The sequence below is a fragment of the Ursus maritimus genome, unplaced genomic scaffold (assembly GCF_017311325.1).
Source record: "Ursus maritimus isolate PB19 unplaced genomic scaffold, ASM1731132v1 scaffold_6, whole genome shotgun sequence".
Lineage (NCBI taxonomy): Eukaryota > Metazoa > Chordata > Mammalia > Carnivora > Ursidae > Ursus > Ursus maritimus.
This window is the reverse complement of record NW_024426774.1, coordinates 73,003,617-73,023,325: the sequence shown is the minus strand read 5'-3', so window position 1 is coordinate 73,023,325 and position 19,709 is coordinate 73,003,617. Positions and strand designations below refer to the sequence as shown.

Sequence of the window (19,709 nt, the reverse complement as noted above, 5' to 3'; positions counted from 1 at the left end):
TGAACACCTACTGTATACCACGTACAGCTCAAAACACTTTATTTATGTGGATGACAGTATATAGTTCTCAACCCTTTGAGGTGGGTGGTATCCCATTTTATAAATGACAAAACTGAGGTAAAAATTCAGTTTGCTACTAAGTAAGGTCACATGACCACTATGTGGTGGAGTCACGTGGGGGGGGTCAGAAAGCTTTGGAAACCTTAGGAATCGGAGGGCAAAAGGCACGTACCGAGCCACTGTACAGCTTGGAATTCCAGGAAGGCTCCAGAAGATGAAGATGGCTGTAGAGGCTGTGCCAGCTCAGCCAGGCCTCTTCGAGTTGCATCTCACTGGCCCTGGCTGGGTCCGAGGACCAGCCTTGAACCTTTCACAGCGGCCAGGGTATGGGCTAGATCAAGCCCAGGTTGCATGCCTCACTGCCTGAGCACTGAAGACCACCCGACCCAAAACTGGTACATGGCGGGGGGCAGATTGTTCCCAAAGGAAACACCAGAGTCTGGGGCCAAAAAAGGAGGAAGGTAAGTATCTGGAGGCAAACAGTAAACGTTCACCCCAGGTTCCCTAGGCCCTTCCTATTCCTGCTCTGGACAGGCAGCATGGGCCTTACCTGGGAGCTGGTTAGACAGGCAGAAACGCACACTCCACCCAGACCAACTGAATCCGAATCTGCATTTTTCAAAGATTTGTGTACCCGAGTTTGAGAAGCTGTTCTCTAGCACACACACCTCTGCAGTATACCAGGAAACTCCAGGCACTTATACTGCTACGTTATACCATGGCCCATCACGGCATTGTTACGTTGCCACCGTCCAATGGGCAGGCCCAATTCAAGATTCACTAATGTTCTGACAAGGTCGTTCATCGCAAAAGGACTGAGCAGATCTAGGTGTCAATTCTCTTTGGTTTCCTTCAGTTTAGGACAGTCCTCAACTTTCCTTGACTTTTGTGACCTTGACACTTGAAGATTTTGCAGAATAGCTCTCGATATGACTTCGGTATATTTTCATGATGAAATTCAGATCATGAATTTAGTGGGATGTCACATGGATTTCCTTTGGCAGAGATGTCGCAGAAGTGACACACCCTTCTTGCTGTGTCTTATTGGTGGTGAAGATTGCAGTTTGTCCCATACTGAAGATGTTTACTTGGATCACTTGATCGCAGGGGTGTCTGGCAGGCCTCTCCGCAGCCAAGTCCCTTCTTCGGTAATTCATAAGCATTTTGTAGGTAGGTGTTTTGAAATTATGTAAGTTACCTGTTACTCATTAAGCCTTCCATTTAGCCATTTTTCAATTTTTAGCAATATAAACTGTAGTTTCCTACATTATTCAATGGGTTATGATCCCTTACTAACATTATTAATTTTTATGTTCAAATCATCCCTGATTTGGCCCTGGGAGCCCATTCAAGCAGGCTTCTGCATCCTTTTGATGTGTCCTCATCATTTTGTGAACTTTTTTTTAAATGTTTTTTTATTATATTATGTTAGTCACCATACAGTACATCCCCGTGTGAACACATTTGTTCACAAAAAAGTGTTTCAGGCTCATCTTGTACTTTTCCACCCCCAGCCCTTAGACCCAGTGCTTAGAAAAGCAGACATTTCTCTAAAAAATCTTGGTTCCTTTTAGTGGAAAACGGTATCTAGAAGCCAAGATCTGAGTGGTAAGTCTGCCCATTGCTACTGGGGTATCACTGCCCCCAGGCCCTCTAAGGAAGCAAAGTTGGGAATGCACGCATGTGTACACGGGTCTGCATACATGTGTGTGCACACGTGAGCACACACACATATACACACCTACCTGTACATTAATACATCCAGTTCCCAAATTCCAGTATACCATGGAGTTGATTCTCATTTTCTCCCTTTCTGTATTTGTAACTCCCTTTTCCAGTTGCGAGAAACCTGGATTCCACTGGCCTTCATACTTTCATTCACTCGGCTAATCCCCTGTATGTAACCGATCTCCCACCTACACCACATTTTTTCTGTTGTGTGGATACCCTCCTCACCCCGCTGGGGCTGTACTTCCCACATCAAGCTGTCCCCTAGTCTGCACAGATGCTGTCCTCATTCTATTCCAGCCCACCCCAGCTCCTCACCCCATACCTGCCCTGCGGTCACCTAGAGGCTTTAGGCCTAAAGGGAGGAGGAAGAGGACATGGGGCTTTTTCATGACCTCCCCGGTGATTCCAACGTGCAGTGAGGGCGGACAGCCACTGGGGCACATCATCTGAGTTATGGCCACTCAGTTTACAAGGGGCCTTAACTCCGTGCACTCTGGTGCGCAGGCCTGTGGGGGAAAGGGGCCAAGTGCCAAGGCTGGAGAATGGGAGAAACTCCAGCAGCTGCCGCTTCTTTTTTTGCTGGAACATGCTGGTTCTCCACCTTGGGGCTATAACAAATACCACTGTGGACCCGCTCCCAGAGATCCTGATTTCACGGGTCTGTTTTTTGAAACGAATAAAACCAAACACACTGCTCCTCCTCAGGGCGGGCAGGTTGTCTACTGAGCCCCTCCCCACACCGCAAGGGGGAGAGGTCTGCTTGTAATTGTCAGAAGCGGGGTCGCAAACTCTTCCCGTTAAGGGTCGGATGGTATTTCAGGCTTTGAGGGCCACACTCCTCCACTCTGTTGCAGCCTGAAAGCCACCACAGACAATTCTCAAGTACGGCTGGCGCGGCTGTGTCCCACGGAAACAGTACTGACGAAAACCGGCAGCGCGCTGATTTGTCCCAAGGCCGTAGGCTTTGCAGACCCTTGACCAGAAGGCAGAGGTTTTGAAGTTTGCATTTTAACCCCTCCAATTTCAAATTATGCTATTGACAAGGAAATTTTAATTCAGCAGAAAGTACCTATATTGACTCAAATATTTTTTTCTTTTTTTTATTAATGTAGGCTCCACACCTAGTGTGGAACCCAACACAGGGCTTGAACTCACAACCCTGAGATCAAGACCTGAGCTGAGACCAAGAGTCGGTTGCTTAACTGACCGAGCCACCCAGGCACCTGACTCAGTATTTCTGATGTGATTTTGTTTTTTCCTGCTCTTGTTGTATAGAAATGATTTAAGACCCAATCGTGCCCTGGGTCAAGCTAGTCTCACCAGTCAGGTTCACAGGGATCTTGTACTTACTGTTTTCTTTCTCCCGCTCGACTTCTTTTTTTGGTTCTAGATTAAATAGCTAGTAGCAGGGATATTTAAATGGACACCAAATCGAAGTGCTAACCACAGACCTGGTAGATAGATGTAGGGGCTCTACTGAGTCTCACAGATCAGTCACTTGGCAGAGGCCCTTTCCCTCAGCCCAGCCCCGGGCCTGGAGCACCAATTAGGCTCCGAGGGAGAGAGCAAGGGACTGGGAAGCTGAGAGTGAGGAAGCATCTTGCTGGCTGACCTGTTCTTTGGAAAGTACAGCCGCTGCTCATGCCTGAAAGTAAACACCCCTATTTTCATAGTCTAAACTAGATCATTCAAATCTCAAGTCGTCTGTCATTTGTTTTTGATAGTAGAATGGCTTCTTCCTCTGAAGTGGCCAGGGAACAGAGGAAGATCCTGGTCCCCATCACACTGAGACAGCTATGGCAGGGGAGGCGGCAGGCAGGTAGAGCACAGCCCATTTTCTGCTGGCAGCTGGGGAACAGCAGCAATGTGGTGTTAGCAGCTAACAATTAAAACTGTAATATTTTAAGCAATGGGTTGAGATTTTTTTTTAACACACACCAACTCAGGGGCCGGATAACACTTCTCAGCTTTCCATGTCATAGTGCCCGTGTTTATTGTCTTTTTGTAAAGTTGGAGCTATTCCTTGTTTCCCCAAACTGCTAAAAAGCTCCACTGCCCCATGTTAAACATGAAGGTCTTTATTTTTGTTGATCCCACTCTTGCACTGAAGTGGCTTCCATCGCACATTTGAAAACCCTCCTCCTCCTGGCAGTCAACTTGTTTTATGTGGGAACATGGGTTTTAAAAGACTTCCTGGCCTCGACTCCCACTGTCCTAGCTCTGAGCTACAAAGTGGCGTCTTTGATCTCTTAGGAAGACAGGTGTGTGTGAGGACACGCATGCAAGGCACACATCTCAGAAAGAACAGGACTTGGAAAGCGGGACAGGTGCTGTGCTCATGGCTTCATCAGACGACGCTTACTGGGTGCCAAGCAGGGCCAGGTTCTGTTCTAACTGGTGTCGAGCTCTTGGTCTAGGGGAGATAACGATGTAAGTAAATAATGAAGAGAATTTCTGCAAGTGCATGCCTGGGGCAGGGCTGGTGACGATACTGCTTTCAAGAGATCTCTGGAAGCACGGATCCCGCCAGCCAGCCAGCCATTGTCCAAACAAACATGCAGGGGCGCTAAGTATGAAGTCAGTTAAATGTTTTTGCTCTGCCTGAACCCCGATGATGTTTCTTTTCTTCTGATGTTTCTTTTCTTCGTGCAAAAAAGAAAAAGATAAGTGCTTATTTTGAATTTGCAAATGCAGCCATTTCCTTTATTTGTACTAAGGCTGCATAATGTGGGCTTTGTAAAGTCTGTGGGTCTGAAAGCAGGATACATTCCTAATGGAAACAGCAAAGTGATAAATTACCATGATTGTGTACCCCCTGCAGCTATTAGCTCGACTATACTTCAGGAATGTTGCTTTCACTTTATAGAAACTCTACAAATATTGGTTTGTCAGAAAGACAAATATTAAATGAAAATTGTGCTCAAACACATGAGAAAACGTATGCAGAGTACACACATTGCAGACCTGAGGAATAAATTGTACAGGGAAGAACAATTTGCAATATAAAGCTTGCTTAATAATTTACTGGAATTCACAAACTTGGCATTTATGCCAGACACTGGGTATTTGACTAAATGAAAGAAAATAACCTTACAATGTAAAACTGTCTGGACTGGGAACATTTGTTTTAATGTGAAAGCTTGCTTTCTTAAAAATAGAAATATCCTAACAGTTTAGAGGTTCTAATTTGACTTTTAACTGGATTTTTAACTGGATTTACAATTTAACTGCATTGTTTTTGGGAAGTTGGGAGTCCTAGCCATGTGATAGATCACCGTGGGCAAAATAACTCCTGTAAGCCTGGATGTTTCTCATCGTGAATGTGAGGGAAGAGGGGCACCCGGCGCACAGTAGCAGGTGCCCATGGTTAGCTTCGCAGAACACACGGACCTGACGAGAGTACACGGTGGGGGGGGGGGGGCAGCGGCCAGGACTGCAAGGTCTGGGCTTACAGATGGGACACACACAATCGGGCCCTGGCGAGTTCACAAGCTGTGTGGTACCTCCTCCTTCAAGTGGCTGCAGGAGCCCTGGAGAGACAACTAATAGGCTAGGTGGGGAGAAGGGCCAAGAAGCCACAGAGAGGAACCCCCCATGCTGACCGCAGCAAGCTCGCCCAAGGAAGGAACAGGAGGGTAAGGCAAGGGGGGAAGTGTGCCCCAGACAGCTCTGTGCAGCTGTGGAATGCTCCTTCTGACACCTAACGCAGATAAAACCCCCTTTGTTTTCAGCGTCCATTTACCATATATCCACCTCTACTAATTAATTCTCACCAACTTTGTACCTCAGGGATCTCAAATTAAATATCTGCTTGTCCTTACAACAGAGAAGCCGTGATATCGTTGGTTCTCTGCACAGCAACTGTACACCATTTGGCAGAGAAATTCTGGCTGCAGCAGAGGCTGCCACACAATTGTTAATTTAAAATTTTAAGACTACAGTCCTTAAAATGATAAAAGCAATTATGCAAAAATTTCGTAAGATTAAAAATGAAGTTCACAGGTTTTTGGAGTATAATTTATTCAAAGCATTTCACATTAAAATTAGGTTCAAATACATGAACATACAATTACACGTAAAACATACTTTCCAAAAGTTTATCATGACATTTACTTTTTTAGAGTTAGCTGTTTGCTTATAATTTTAGTCTAAATCATATTATCGAGTGCCATAATTGTGTTTGCTCTCTATTTCTATTTGTTTCAATTTTGCTGTTATTTAGAAAGCATTTCTTAGCCCACCTAGAATATACAATTACACTTTAAATATTTAAATTCAAAAAGGGGAAGCCAGTATTGCAGTTGAGAATGCCAGATGAGGGATTTGTGCCTACTTCCTCTGCACTACACCTTGCCTTTTACCAGCGTCATACACAAGGCTGCCTTAGAGTCACTTCACGCAAATAAGACTGTACTCTCAGTCTCTGGCCCAGACAAAACTGGGAAGTCCAGGGTATGCCTCAAGGTTATGCCTCATCTGAGACACCTATTTCAATGAACATCAATAAAATGTAGCTCCACTAATTTGTTAGCATAACTGTGAAAAATAAGGCCTGCTTCAGTGGAATCACTAACAGGGTGAGGCTCATGGCCAATCAGACAACACAGGTACAGACACAACAGCTGTAGGTCCTGCCCCTGGGGAGCAAACAAAGGAGAGCTTCATTAAGTCCTCTCGGCTGGAACTTGGCATTGGCCAAGGCCTCTAAACCCTTAGGTCTAACTCCACAAAACAGAGATGAAGGAAAGCGCAGCCAACGTCGCGATGACGTTTACTTCTTGCTCCCCTCCATCAATCCCTCCCTTTCATGCCACCTGAAGGCTCTAGATGAAGGATGGCTGGGTCCACCACTCAGGTCGGCAGCACAACCAGCATAAGGCCAGCTTACTTCCTACAAGGCGAGGTCTCCCCTCATGTAAATAGTGGGAACCACTGATTTCAAATGGATAAGGAATACACCGAAATGAGGATAAACTTCAAATAAAACATTTTCAATGTTTTGGGTAATTACCTAATCCCCAAGTAGGTCACTGTTACATATTAAGATACTTCTGTAATGGTAAAGTGTTTCACAACCCAGCCTGAATTATTTTCTAGTAACAACGGATAATACAGGTATTAATAGGCATGAAAACCAATCTGGAGATAACTTTGATAAAACTGAATACAAACCACAATTTCCTTCATCTACAAAATCACATATTCAAAGGATGAGTATGAAGTAACAAAAGCCTGTTGTAGGGGTGTACTTGTGCCGGCAAACCTGAAACCAAGGCAAGAGGAAATGCACTGCTCTCTTCTTCGTGATCAAAGTCCCGGCTAGGGCTCAATCTTAGAGATGTCCACGAACAGCCTCTTGGAAGCCTCCGTGTAGAAGGGAAAGAATGGCGGGGAGCATCCAGGCGTTGGCAAATAGCACCCGACCAAGGGGAAGAGACAGTCTCTGAGTTTGTTTCTCACCGGAAAACGAGCGCTAGGTGTCACGACTTTACACCATGCCTGCCGGTGCCAGCAATTTACAGAACTGGAAATTATGCCGGCTTTCCCACAGGAAGAGAATCCCCGTCACAGAGCAGTAAAGCCTCAGAACGCTCACTGAGCATCATTCTGTCTAGCTCCAAAATCCGCAAATAACACTAACAAGCAAGTCTTAAAGAAAGGAATGACATTTTTATGAAAATAACGAACGAAACAGAACAGGGGACCTGAAGAGTTACTGGGGGAAGAACCCTGAAAACTTAGAGCTTCAAACATCAGAAGTCGTGAAAAAAAAATGCTGTAGATTTATGTTGTAGGCAAAACCCCAAAAAGTCTATTGACTAAGTGCACAGTTATTGTCAACAGTGTTGAACATATATACATTATGAATAAAAAAAAATACACAATGTAACTTTTCATTTATTTATTCTGTCCTCTCAAATATATTTTAAAAATAACATTTTAGACACTGAATCACAAATACACACAAAATATAGTGCCTGCTGGCTTCACGAAGGGTTTCCCTTTGCTTCCTTTAACTTCTTTGCATAAAATTTGAAGCTCTCCTGTTAGGAGACAAAGGGAGGGAAGTTATAGGTACAGTCACAAGCAAGAACTCATGGCACAAAATGCAAAAGTCATACAAAACAAAACAAAACCCTCAAAAGGCATAAAGTGCTGCGAAGTGATAGCAAAGACCACCGGGCCCGTGGCAACTGCTGTCCCCTCAGGCCTCAGCACTCCTTTCTGTTCATGAAATGACTAGCTGAAGGGCCGCAAGTCTAGAGTTAAAGCTGCACCAAGGGCCTCCGCTGTGTGTGCGCGTGTGCACGCAGGTATTTACACCCAGCTACGGAAGGTTCAATTAAACATGGTGTCCCGACTCGCAGCTTCATGACACAATGAAGGAATTTTGCATGGATGATTTCTCTTATTAAAGTACAACAAAATAAAATTTCCTGGGTAACTGAAAAACGGGCAGAGGACCTGAAGAGACATTTTCCCAGAGGAGACACCCAGAGGGCAAAGAGACACATGAAAAGATGCTCAGCACCACTCATCACCACAGAAACGCAAATCAAAACCACAACGAGGTGGTGCCTCGCACCTGTCAGAATGGCTAGGACACAAAAGACAAGAAATAACAAGTGCTGGCGAGGATGTGGAGAAATGGGAGCCCTCCTGCACTATTGGTGGGAATGCAAAGTGGTACGGCCACTGTCTAAACAGTATGCAGGTTCCTCAAAAAACTAAAAAATGGAAATACCATATGATCCAGTTAAGTCCACTACCGGATATTCACCAAAAGAAAACAAAAACACCAGTTTCAAAAGACATCCACCCCCAGTGTTCACTGCAGTATTATTCACAGAAGCCAAGACCTGGAGACAACCTAAGTGTGCATCAGTGGATGAATGGATAAAGAAAAGATGATACATACGTGATACATATATATGTATGTGTGTATGTTACACACACGGAATATTACTCAGCCATAAAAAAGAATAAAATCTTGCCATATGTGACAACATGGACAGACCTTGGGAGCTTTAAGCTAAATAGAATACATCACAAAGAAAAGACTAACACCATATAACCTCACTTATGTAGAACCTAAAAAACAAAACAAAAATCAAAAACCAAACAAGAAGCCCCAAGCTCATGGGTGTGGAGAACAGACTGGTGGTTGCCTCAGGTGGGCCAAAGGGAAGAAGGGAGTCAAAAGGCACAAACTTCCAGTGATAAAATGATTAAGTCATAGGGATGTAATGTCCAGCACGGTGACTCTAGTCAATAATACTGTATTGCATATGGGAAAGTAGCTGGGAGAGTGGATCTTGAACGTTCTCATCACAAGAAAAAAATTTGTAACTATGTGCAGTGATGGATGTTAATGGATTTACCGTGGTGATCCTTTTGCCATATAAATATAAAAACCAACTTGCTTAAAATGAACAAGTAATTCACAGGGAGACAGTGAGCTTGGCTATTGACATACAGGCCATTAAATCCTACTTCGAGTTGAAATGATGAGAGAACTGCCCCAAGGACATTTGATAAATCCATACCTATAGCTAAAGGTCTGAGACTGACCTTGTATTTCAAACCTCAGCCCCATGGGGCTACGTTCTCCCACAGCCAAACCTGCGGCATGACTGCTCAGTTCCCAAAGTCCTCCTCTGAGGCTTCTTCACAGAGATCTAATTCTTATGTAATTAAGTATTCAACTTACTTTTTTTCCATATTAATATGAAGCATACATAAATCTGCAGCAGTATTCCCCCCCTCCCCTTAATTAAGAAACACTCACAGGGGGTTCGGTGAAGGGGACAGGCTCTCCAGCCTTCTTCAGCAAAACTGCATAACGCTTTAGAAACAGATCATTCAGTTTTACGTTCCTTGCAGTCAGATGTTCATACAGTGCTTTGGCAGATACAGCGTCCTTGTCTAAGACTGGAAGGAAAATATGAAACACAGATAAAGACAACCTACCTTCCTCTTTTCCCAACAACACTTAGCCATTCAGGGACTCCTGAATCCCTTCATCCCAAGATAAACGAATACCTAACTACGTTCAGCAAAAAGCCAGATCCAGAGCCTACCAGCTCCCTCACTCCTCCGCACACTTCTCAGTCAGCATTATTCAGGATGAACGAGAAGGAAGATGACAAATAAGGGTACTGAAAGACCCATGATAGTTAAAATGACCACAAACCAAAGTCCTCAATCACGGAGCAAACACATACCATTCAACCCTCTTCTGCTTAAAACCACACTTGAAATCAAGCGAATTCAAGGACTGTTGTGGTGGGGGTCATGTAAATTATGTGGAAATCTAGACCTACATCAAGATAGAGATCATCAGCTAAACACCACCACCAAGACTGGCAATACGTTCTACGATAAAATAAGCAAATACGAGGAATATATTTGGCTACAGTAACAAAAAATATTCTAATTACATTATCTGCATAAAGAAACTGTACACATCTACCTAACATTAACAAGTTACACTAGTATTTATTTCACTTAAATGGCTGATGAAGTAGCCTAGGGGCTAAGCTCAGCTGGCTCTCCAGCTGTGGCTGCCGTGTAGAAATTTCACTTGCAGGTTTACGCTTGAGATTACAAGGGCTCTACTAGCAATTACTGCTGGTAGTTTGACTCTTCACTTTTGCGTTAGACTGTCAACAACTAAGCACCTAACAATCCCCTACCCTACAACAGTGCTGCAGAACCGATCCCAACTCCAGCATAGCAGGGCGAGCCCCCAGGATGGATGGAAGAAGTCAATCCTAGGATCCAAGAATCTCCCAAAAGGGAGCGAGCATGGATGACTCACCAGTTCTCACTGGGCTTGAACAGATCTTTGCAGTCTGGGGGAAGTCAATTTCCTGCCTACAGGAAAACTGGTCCCTGTAGGGCAAAACTTTTCTCTGCCACTGTCAAGAGCTCAGCTCAAGCTCTACCATTTTCCAGGAAGCTACTCCGAAAACTCTTCCATCTTGCCTTTCACCACACCTTCATGGTCTCCACGCTCCTCCCCGTCCCAATTCCCAAGTGGGATTACACAATTTAGTAGCAGTTTTATACCGTCTTGGCACTAGTTCGTGGTATGTACTCGTTATTTAACATCTCCCAACCCCCTAATGGAATTTCAAGAGGTTTTATGATTATTGCCTCTATTTTGAAATATCTCACGGTCCCCTCATACGGGTGGAAAACAGAGAACCAAGTTACTAATTCTGATTGCAGTTTGTTGTCCCGACAACAATAAAATCAACAAAGCAATTCTTTATTTACCCCTTGCCTCGGGTGAGCAAATCAGTGGGTGGCAGATGGACCGGTGATCATAACTAGGAAATGAAATGCTTACATTTATCTTGATTACTGAGAACACTTTATAGCCTGGTTCCCTTTCATGTGTGATGAGCTGGCAATCGGGGAACGAACTGCTTAAAAGACTGGAATTTCCACTGTGATTTAAAGTAAAATCTTGGGGCCCGCTTTTTAATTAAGGGGTTTATTTCAAAAGTGTAAGCAGGTGGTGAGGGTACTGAAGGAGCAAGAAGGCAAGTCACGTGACAGTCTCAACTATGTACCTATTTCATGTTATGTTTCAGGTGGCCTTGGGAGACTGGATTGCTTCCCAGTATATATACGCCTAAGGGGACCCTCCAAGTCTTTCTGGGAGCCTGGGGTCCTCTTCAAAGAATCTGGGCCCCGCTGAAGATGCTCAGTGATACTTTTTTATGTTAAAGTTCTATGAATAATTACATATTTTCTTAAATATAGTTTTAAAACATTTTCTAGGGGCGCCTGGGTGGCACAGCGGTTGAGCGTCTGCCTTCAGCTCAGGGCGTGATCCTGGCGTTGTGGGATCGAGCCCCACATCGGGCTCCTCCGCTATGAGCCTGCTTCTTCCTCTCCCACTCCCCCTGCTTGTGTTCCCTCTCTCGCTGGCTGTCTCTCTGTCAAATAAATAAATAAAATCTTAAAAAAAAATAAAATAAAACATTTTCTAAAGCTAAATCAATTATTTATATCATAGTTGCCTGATATTTAGAATTACCGCCTTTGACAAAACTGAAAACCGAGTTGACTATGCTACAAATATCTAAATCACTTAAATAACAAAGTCAGATTAAACTTATTACCATAGCTTTTCATGACTGAAGTGTATGCTTCTTCCTTTTCAATTAATTCAGGAATCAATTCTAACAAAGATCGCAGAGTTGATGCCTAGGAAATTAAATATAGGCAAAGTTACCACAACTCGAAAGAAGAGTGAAATAAAACACTGATTTATGGACATTGTATCAGGAAATCTTCACAACAATTACAACACAATTGTCTACTGAATTTTAATTAACTTTTTCCCCTTCTGTAGATCTTAGTATTTATTGTTCATTTAATAATTTACAGCCAAAACAAACAAGCATTTTTCAAAAGTTAATGAAATTCCATTCGCACTTCTATGAATGTTTTTCTAAAATATCATAAAGAAAAATAAATAAATAAAATATCATCAAGATTGCTTCTGTTGTCAACCTTACCAAGAAGTTACAAGATCCCAAAGAGTAGAAAGAGGTAACTGTATCTCCAGGTGCCAAGATTTTTAAATAAAATGTGAAGAATTCATTCAATCAAACATTCTGAAGTTTTCCCTGCTTTGTATATAAACAGAGGATTTCCAGATCTCACTGGAATGTTTACTTGATTACTTTCAGAGGTTATCTGGACACACCTATGGGTTTAGTTCTTGTAGTGAGTACAGACCTGCCACATCCTAGTGATATCTAAACACATTCTGATATTACTGGATAAATCGACGGTGGATTTTATATGATTTTATATGCCATGTTCCCATCTCACAAAAGAAACTGCATCTGGCTTACTTATTCTGCTGTCAAATACTTGCTAGACACTGTAACTGGAATTTTTAAAAATCCTAATTCACTTTTTACACGCTTCTTCAGTCAATCTATATAACTGGACCTGCATCCTCCCAGGACTTTCTACAATTCAAAGTCCCCCGGGGCAGTGTTTTCAGCAGCTGTGTTACTGTACACTTCTATCCACCTTTTGGGCAAGGCAGTAGGTATCTGGCATATGGGCAGAGACCCATATGTAGAGTGACAAGTGCTTTTTAGATTTCTTGTACTTTTTAATCACAACTTTAAAAACAGTCTCTTTGAAAGGAAAAAGAAAAGGGCAGCTAAGTATTTCTGAAAAGCTGTCTGTTGTAAATAAATGTAAGTCAATTAGGTAAAAAAAGTGCGATTATGTAAATTAAAAAAAAATAAAAATAAAAAAATAAAAACGTGGGGCGCCTGGGTGGCACAGCGGTTAAGCATCTGTCTCCGGCTCAGGGCGTGATCCCTGCGTTTCGGGATCGAGTCCCACATCGGGCTCCTCCGCTGGGAGCCTGCTTCTTCCTCTCCCACTCCCCCTGCTTGTGTTCCCTCTCTCACTGGCTGTCTCTATCTCTGTCGAATAAATAAATAAAATCTTTAAGAAAAAAACAAAAACGCTAAAACAGGGTGGCAGTGTGGGGGAAATTAAGGAGAACTAGACCTCTCAGACTGGAAACCAAATATTTCACATAAAACAAACATTACAACTGACACTCAGTTTGAAACGTTGTATGTGCCCAAATAAACCAAGAATGGGATGCGTGATACCCAATAGGTAAAATCAGATCTATAAAAATTTTTTAGAAATGTTTTATTCTTTTTTTTTTAACATCAAAACTAGGACTTGCTTCTGGTTTTACACACACACACACAGCTTTTAGTGTAAATAAGGTAACTATACAAATAGAGAACACGAATTTGCAGCACATGCGAGTTTTAAAGCCAAGTGGCTCATCTACCTGGTGGCTTGGACCTGAGAAACGGCCAGAAGTAGCCACCAGCACAGAGACACTCTGCAGTGGGACATGTGCCTCTGCACTGCTTCCCCACTGTTAAATGGACCAAATGACCTACGCAACAGGATTTTTATCTTCCATTTTTAAGGGCCTTTCTTTCTTTTTTTTTTTTAAAGTATGCTCTACACCCAGTGTGGGGCTTGAACTTACAACCCTGAGATCAAGAGTCGCATGCTCCACCCACTGAGCCAGCCAGGCGCCCCTGTAAGGGCCCTTTCTTAGGGCTCTTCTCATACAACTACATGAACGGGGAATTCAGTGTATGAACTTCTTTTGCATTCCCTGTACAACAAAACAAAGGAGCCAGAAGTAACTCTGTATCAACATCTAAAAAAGTAAACAAGTAGAGACAAACAAAATCATCAGTCTCTATAGTGTTTTTAGGTAAGGTACTGAACCAAAGCTCTTTCGTGAAACTCAGTACCCTGAACAAGATGGCTTCTAGCATCCCTGATGTGTCAGCAAGTCAAGCACAGTACCTTTCCTGGTGTCTGAGCGCTCCTCAGACAGAACACCAAGAAGATTGAAGTTTGTTCTGCAATCGCACCACATCTCTAAAAATCGGAAACACCATTCGGTAAATGAAGGTTTTTGATAAACAAGTAGACCAAGGTGAATATTTCCAATTAACAAAGTTCACAATAATACAGTAATGTATCATTACCAATGGGAAGGCCTAATAGTCAACCAATTTTTGTACAGTAAGAAAACAGAAAACAAATGTGAGCTAAGCCGAGCTTTCGCGAGTATGTCGCCCTTGGCGCTGTGAGTATAAAGTTTGTTTAAAAAGAAAAGGGAAAAATTAAACTAATGCTTCAATAATCACAGAATAAGGTTTAGGACTGCAAAGAAAGAGGAAAAAAAGAAGCACTATTCCTCTCCAATTATTCTGCCAAGCATTCACAAGTGAGCTAGGGATCATAAGGTTAATTATACATTTAATAAGGTGTCAGGGAGATAACTGCTCGTTTCTTTATAAAAATTAAAATGTACAAAGCAAGTTCTCTTTAAAGTATAATTACCTACACTTATGCATACAAAAGGACTGATTTCAATCTCTCTATTTTATAAAAGGCTTTCATTGCAACAGACAGCCAGCGCTTGAGAAAGAGACAAAAGTTAAACTCAAAAAAAAAAAGTTTATATGACAGACCAGATAAATCAAGTGTCTATCCAATCTTAGATGCTATAGTGAAATCAAATATGGCAAGACAATATTTTAGTTTACACTCATCACAGATGTCATTCTTTTAAGTTTCTAAAAGCACATTGCTCTTTCAAAGCTTTAAAACATTGTCAATACTAAAACGAATAGTATAAAAAGAACTTTTGGGGACACACAGAACATTTACATTATAAACTGATGTTTTCGACATCTGTGAATAAAGTATTCTTTGCTGCAGCAAGAATAATCTTTTACTGTTTGACAAGCAGGTAAAGGATGGGTAAAGGGTTTATCATCTGAAGCCTCCGTCTACGGAAGGGATGACAACGAAAGACTGTGGTTGCTGCATCAACACACAGCTGTCATCAGGTGCCTGAGACAGGCCGAAGTGTGAGTGCAGCCCGGAGGGCACAGGCAGCAGCCCCGCCGCCTCCCAGCCGAGGCTGCTGTCAGCGTGCAGTCTAGGAAGCGCCTGGACGGTGACGGCTCAGGACAAGCTGGCAGATGAAACAGCAAGTGCCACTTTCTAAAGAACGATCAAAATAGTGTGTTACAATGGAACGAGGACTATCACATGCGTAATTAGAGAGGCACATCCCCCTAGTAGGTACACTTAGATATGTACACACCAAGATAAAGCCTTAGAGTTTATTCCTTTCAAATGGAACTTTTAACATTTAAAGGCAGCAAGAGGAAACAACAAAAAGATTCCTGGAGTCCCTATCAACGATAAACCGCCTTTTCTGTTAAAAAAAAGGGGGGGGGGGAGGGAAAGGAGGGGGAAAAAAAAAAAGGAATCAAACCGGACCAAACCAAACCAAAACATTCCCAATTAGCTGGAGTCTCTCTCTGTCCGGGAACAAAAAGTGAAAAAGCCTTAGAGGCGAGTGCCAATTTCCGCCTTTTACAAAACTGTTCACACAGAGAAATTTCCCAAGAACTCCTTTTAAATAGGGCTTGGATTCTGTCAAACTAGATGAACTTTCAGGATCAAAGCTAGAGCTCCAGCACAGGGGTGCAGTTTCCCCTTCCCTATCTACCACTTACCATGTTTCACACTATAAAAATGGAACTGAATATAATACTATTTACTATCAGAAATTGGTCCCAGGCCTCAATTTGACACAGGGAGTCTACACAAACACAGCCGTTGGCGGGATCACGGTGACTGTTTGACTGCCACCTGCTGGGAAGGGCTCCCCAGCGGGGCCTGTTTGTGTACATTGCCAGTGGCAGCTCCGATCACCCACCGTTCTGTCGGCACTTGGCACAGCTTTATATTTAGTGCTGTTAAAATGGCATGAATGCAGTTGTCTCCCTCCCTGAAGATTGCTAATTTAACTGAAAGTGCGGGCCACAGAGACCTGCATTTGTCATTTAATGTGTCTGTGACACACAAGTGAATAGAAAGCAAATTCAACTCTTAATAAACCTTGAATAAGGCACTGAGAATGTTTGAGTATTCAAGTGAGAAGCTGTACTTGAAAAGCAAACATTTCCTACTTTTTGTTTGCAAACTGTGTTGCCATGGTGATGCACAGTCTTTAGAGCATTAGAGAAATTAAAGTAGGAAATCAAAGGAATGGTTTTGCGTTACCTATCTGCACAAAAACATTTGTCTTTAAATCAGCAAAACACGCCTTCCCTCACTCCCCTTCAAACCTAAGGGCATTTCTAGCCTGGACTGGCATCTTTAAAACCAGCAACCTCCAACTTACAATCCAGCCCTTGTCATGAGACCTTGACTCACACCGAATGTAAAGGTGCTAGCAGCACCATGCTCCATTTCCGGTATCCTACCCCACACCTAGGTCTGGTAATTTCTCCATTTACTTCTCACAAGCCCCAAGCCCCACTGCTCATTACCTGTAGGAGAGCTCTGGCATCATCCACCCTGCCTGAATCCAGAAGCTGAAGGAAAAGATCGGTGACAGGTTTGTAAACTGCAAACTGATTGGCCAGTCTCTCCGCCATGATGCTTACTGAAAAAGTAACAGGTAAGAGAAACCTTTTGTTTAAATAGTGGTGTAACTCAACCACAAAAGACATCTGGTCCAGCCTCGCCAGAGAGAAAATGTGCTTCCGTGTTCTTTAGCAAGAACAGCTCACGTACTCTTTTCAACTGCTGGTTCCAACTGCTCCTCTATTACTTTCCTGAATAAGTATGCCAAGCCAAAGTACTGGGGTTCCATGATTTGGTTCTCCGAAGTAAGCATATTTTCAATGTTTTCTATTGCAACATCTATGTTATTGCTGTAAGACAAAGTAAAATAAATTGTAAAACAAAACAAAACCTCTTTGCTTTTGTATTAATATTGCAGGCAGTTTTTGTATGAGAACTTAGAGATTCACATATACAAATACTTCAGGGAAAAAAGGAAATATAAATACCACTAACCGGATAAAAACCACTACGCAAATGGAACGCAATCACATGTAGGTGGCAAAAGCGATCACTAGGCAGCTCGTGCTACAATAACTGAAGTAGTCGCTTACTGTAAAACACTGCTCGAGAGACAGGACTGAACACTTACAGAAGAATCAATGACGGTAACTTAAGAAAACAGTTCGGCTTAAATATCTAATTTGATTTTGCAGCTCTTTGGGTATGACACGAGAACTTATTTAAGCGCTGTAACTCTGGCTTTACGATGCACAACCACTACTCCCCACCGCACGAGGTGAAGAGCGTGTGTAGTACCGCAGGATTCTCAGACGCTAACGGCGTCTTCAAAGGTCTACTTTTTTTTTTTTTTAAGATTTTATTTATTTATTTGACAGAGAGAGAGAGAGACAGCACAAGTAGGCAGAGCAGCGGCAGAGGGAGGGAGGGAAGCAGGTTCCTGGCCGAGCGGGGAGCCCGACGTTGAGGCTCCATCCCAGGACCCCGGGATCATGACCTGAGCCGAAGGCAGATGCTCAACCGACTGAGCCGCCCAGGCGCCCAAAGGTCTACTTTCATGTCTTTCAACCACATCATATCAATTTGTTTTTGTCGGACATCATACAACATTTGAAAAATAATCAATTTATACTAAAATTCTCAGAAAAAAGTATCTTTACACTTTGCATTTTTAAAAAAAAATCAATGACCTAGCCTTACATAACAAGTTATGATAAAAATGATCTGTGTGATTATCTTTTTGGTCAAGGTACTCCTTAGCTATGATATGGCACTCTGAATCCAAATAATCAATTTTATGTTGGAATTCTTACCTAACACTAAGAATTCTCTAATAAAAATGAATGCCCTGTTACAACACGTTTCTCTTATGGGTTTTAGTGAGATAATTATTTAACAGGGAATAAAAACACATTCTCCACATCACGTACAACTGTTTAATATGGTTAACATTTTAAAATTCATCCAGATCTTACTTGGATAATTTCCTTGATCTTCTGACTTAACATATCTACATTTTCTGATTAAGGGAACATTTAAGTTCTATCTGGAGGGAAGCAGTTTTAAAAGGGAAAAACAAAACTTCTCTGCCCAGAGAAATGCGAACAGAAACCCCTGCAAAAACAAACATTACATTTTAATAGTCACAACCCATTAACTGTAGGTGAGGTGAACTACTAAAGAACACTCAAATCACGAAGAGTTTCATATCGTCCCGTGAATCTTTCACTTGAGCAATGTCCTCTGCTAGCCAGGCTAATAAAAATCAAGTATTTATTTACTTCTATACAGTGGCGAGTCTACTAAGGAATCTAGAGATGGTGGGAAGAGAATCACCTGTAAACACCTCCCTTTTTATGGGTGTGTGTTGACAGGAGGGGATGGACAGGATGGTGGGGAAAACGGACATGTGTACTTCTAACGAGCTCACGTGTCTCTCTGCTTCCACAATGTTCTAGTAGAGTGCCACCCTCAAGTGCTGCTGACAATGAAATGAACTCATGATCCACATTTGGGTCAGTGCTTCAACAACAGGGGCCCGGCGGGTATGAATGAGAGAAGTTATCGACGGTGGAGAAAGTTTCATGGATGTAAAAATTTGATAAATGTCATTCTAATGTCTAATTTAAAGCTAAAACACATTTTGTAACATATAATTATTCCGTAATAGAGAACAATCAGCAACTGGCATCGATATTTCCTCTGCAGTTGATAGGGTTTCTAATAGCCTAAGGAAGTTTTTAAAAGGTGGTATTTGAGATAACGTTCCCTCCAGTATCCAGCGAAGGAAAAGCTGAAAATACTCACTTCTTTATTTGTGCCAAAGCAATGTTATTGATGAAAACCATATGTGAAAGTCCAATTGAATGTTCGCGTCCATCTACCATTTTCCGAATCGCCTGTATGTTTTCTACGTCACCCTTCAAGGCGTACGCCTGAATAAGGCGGGTCACTGCCACCCTAGAAGGTATCTGCTCCAGATCCAAGGCTGTTCTTAGTGTTGTCAGAGCCCCTACAAAAGAAGAGCAGGAGACAGAGTTTTTCTTTTATGAACCGTACTGCCTAACGCATTTTGAAAACCAGCTTTTAAATACGAGCACCAAATGGCTACACACAAAAAGCTATGAATAATTTATTCTAGATTGCAGAAAATATTAATACTTTATGAGAAACCTAAAAAAAAAAGAATGATTTGACTATAAAATATCAGAGACCAGAGAATCTCTTCTTTAAATAATCAGAGAGAAAATACAAATGCTACTGACAGAATGTGGGCCCCCTTCAGAGATAACACTGAGTGACTGATTTCAAGGAATCTGGAAGTTCAGAAAAATACAAATCAGAATTTTAAAAATTAAAGAGTCTCTCAAAATATTGTAACTTCTACCACATTCATACCTTCCCGGATTTTATTACATTCAAAATTACCTGATTATCAA

At 42.3% G+C, this 19,709-nt stretch overlaps 1 protein-coding gene across 1 annotated transcript in view; it reads right to left on the bottom strand.

Annotated features, from left to right (window-relative positions):
* Positions 1-5,794: 5,794 nt before the first annotated feature.
* LRPPRC (leucine rich pentatricopeptide repeat containing) overlaps positions 5,795-19,709 on the bottom strand; it is a 106,713-nt gene continuing 92,798 nt past the window's right edge. The window contains exons 32-38 of the mRNA XM_008699814.2: positions 19,078-19,282; positions 16,981-17,120; positions 16,734-16,849; positions 14,182-14,256; positions 11,928-12,012; positions 9,581-9,723; positions 5,795-7,835 (exon numbers count right to left, since the gene is read on the bottom strand). Of these exons, the coding sequence (XP_008698036.2) occupies positions 7,779-7,835; positions 9,581-9,723; positions 11,928-12,012; positions 14,182-14,256; positions 16,734-16,849; positions 16,981-17,120; positions 19,078-19,282 (821 nt within the window). The 3' untranslated portion in view covers positions 5,795-7,778. The remainder of the gene's footprint in view (positions 7,836-9,580; positions 9,724-11,927; positions 12,013-14,181; positions 14,257-16,733; positions 16,850-16,980; positions 17,121-19,077; positions 19,283-19,709) is intronic.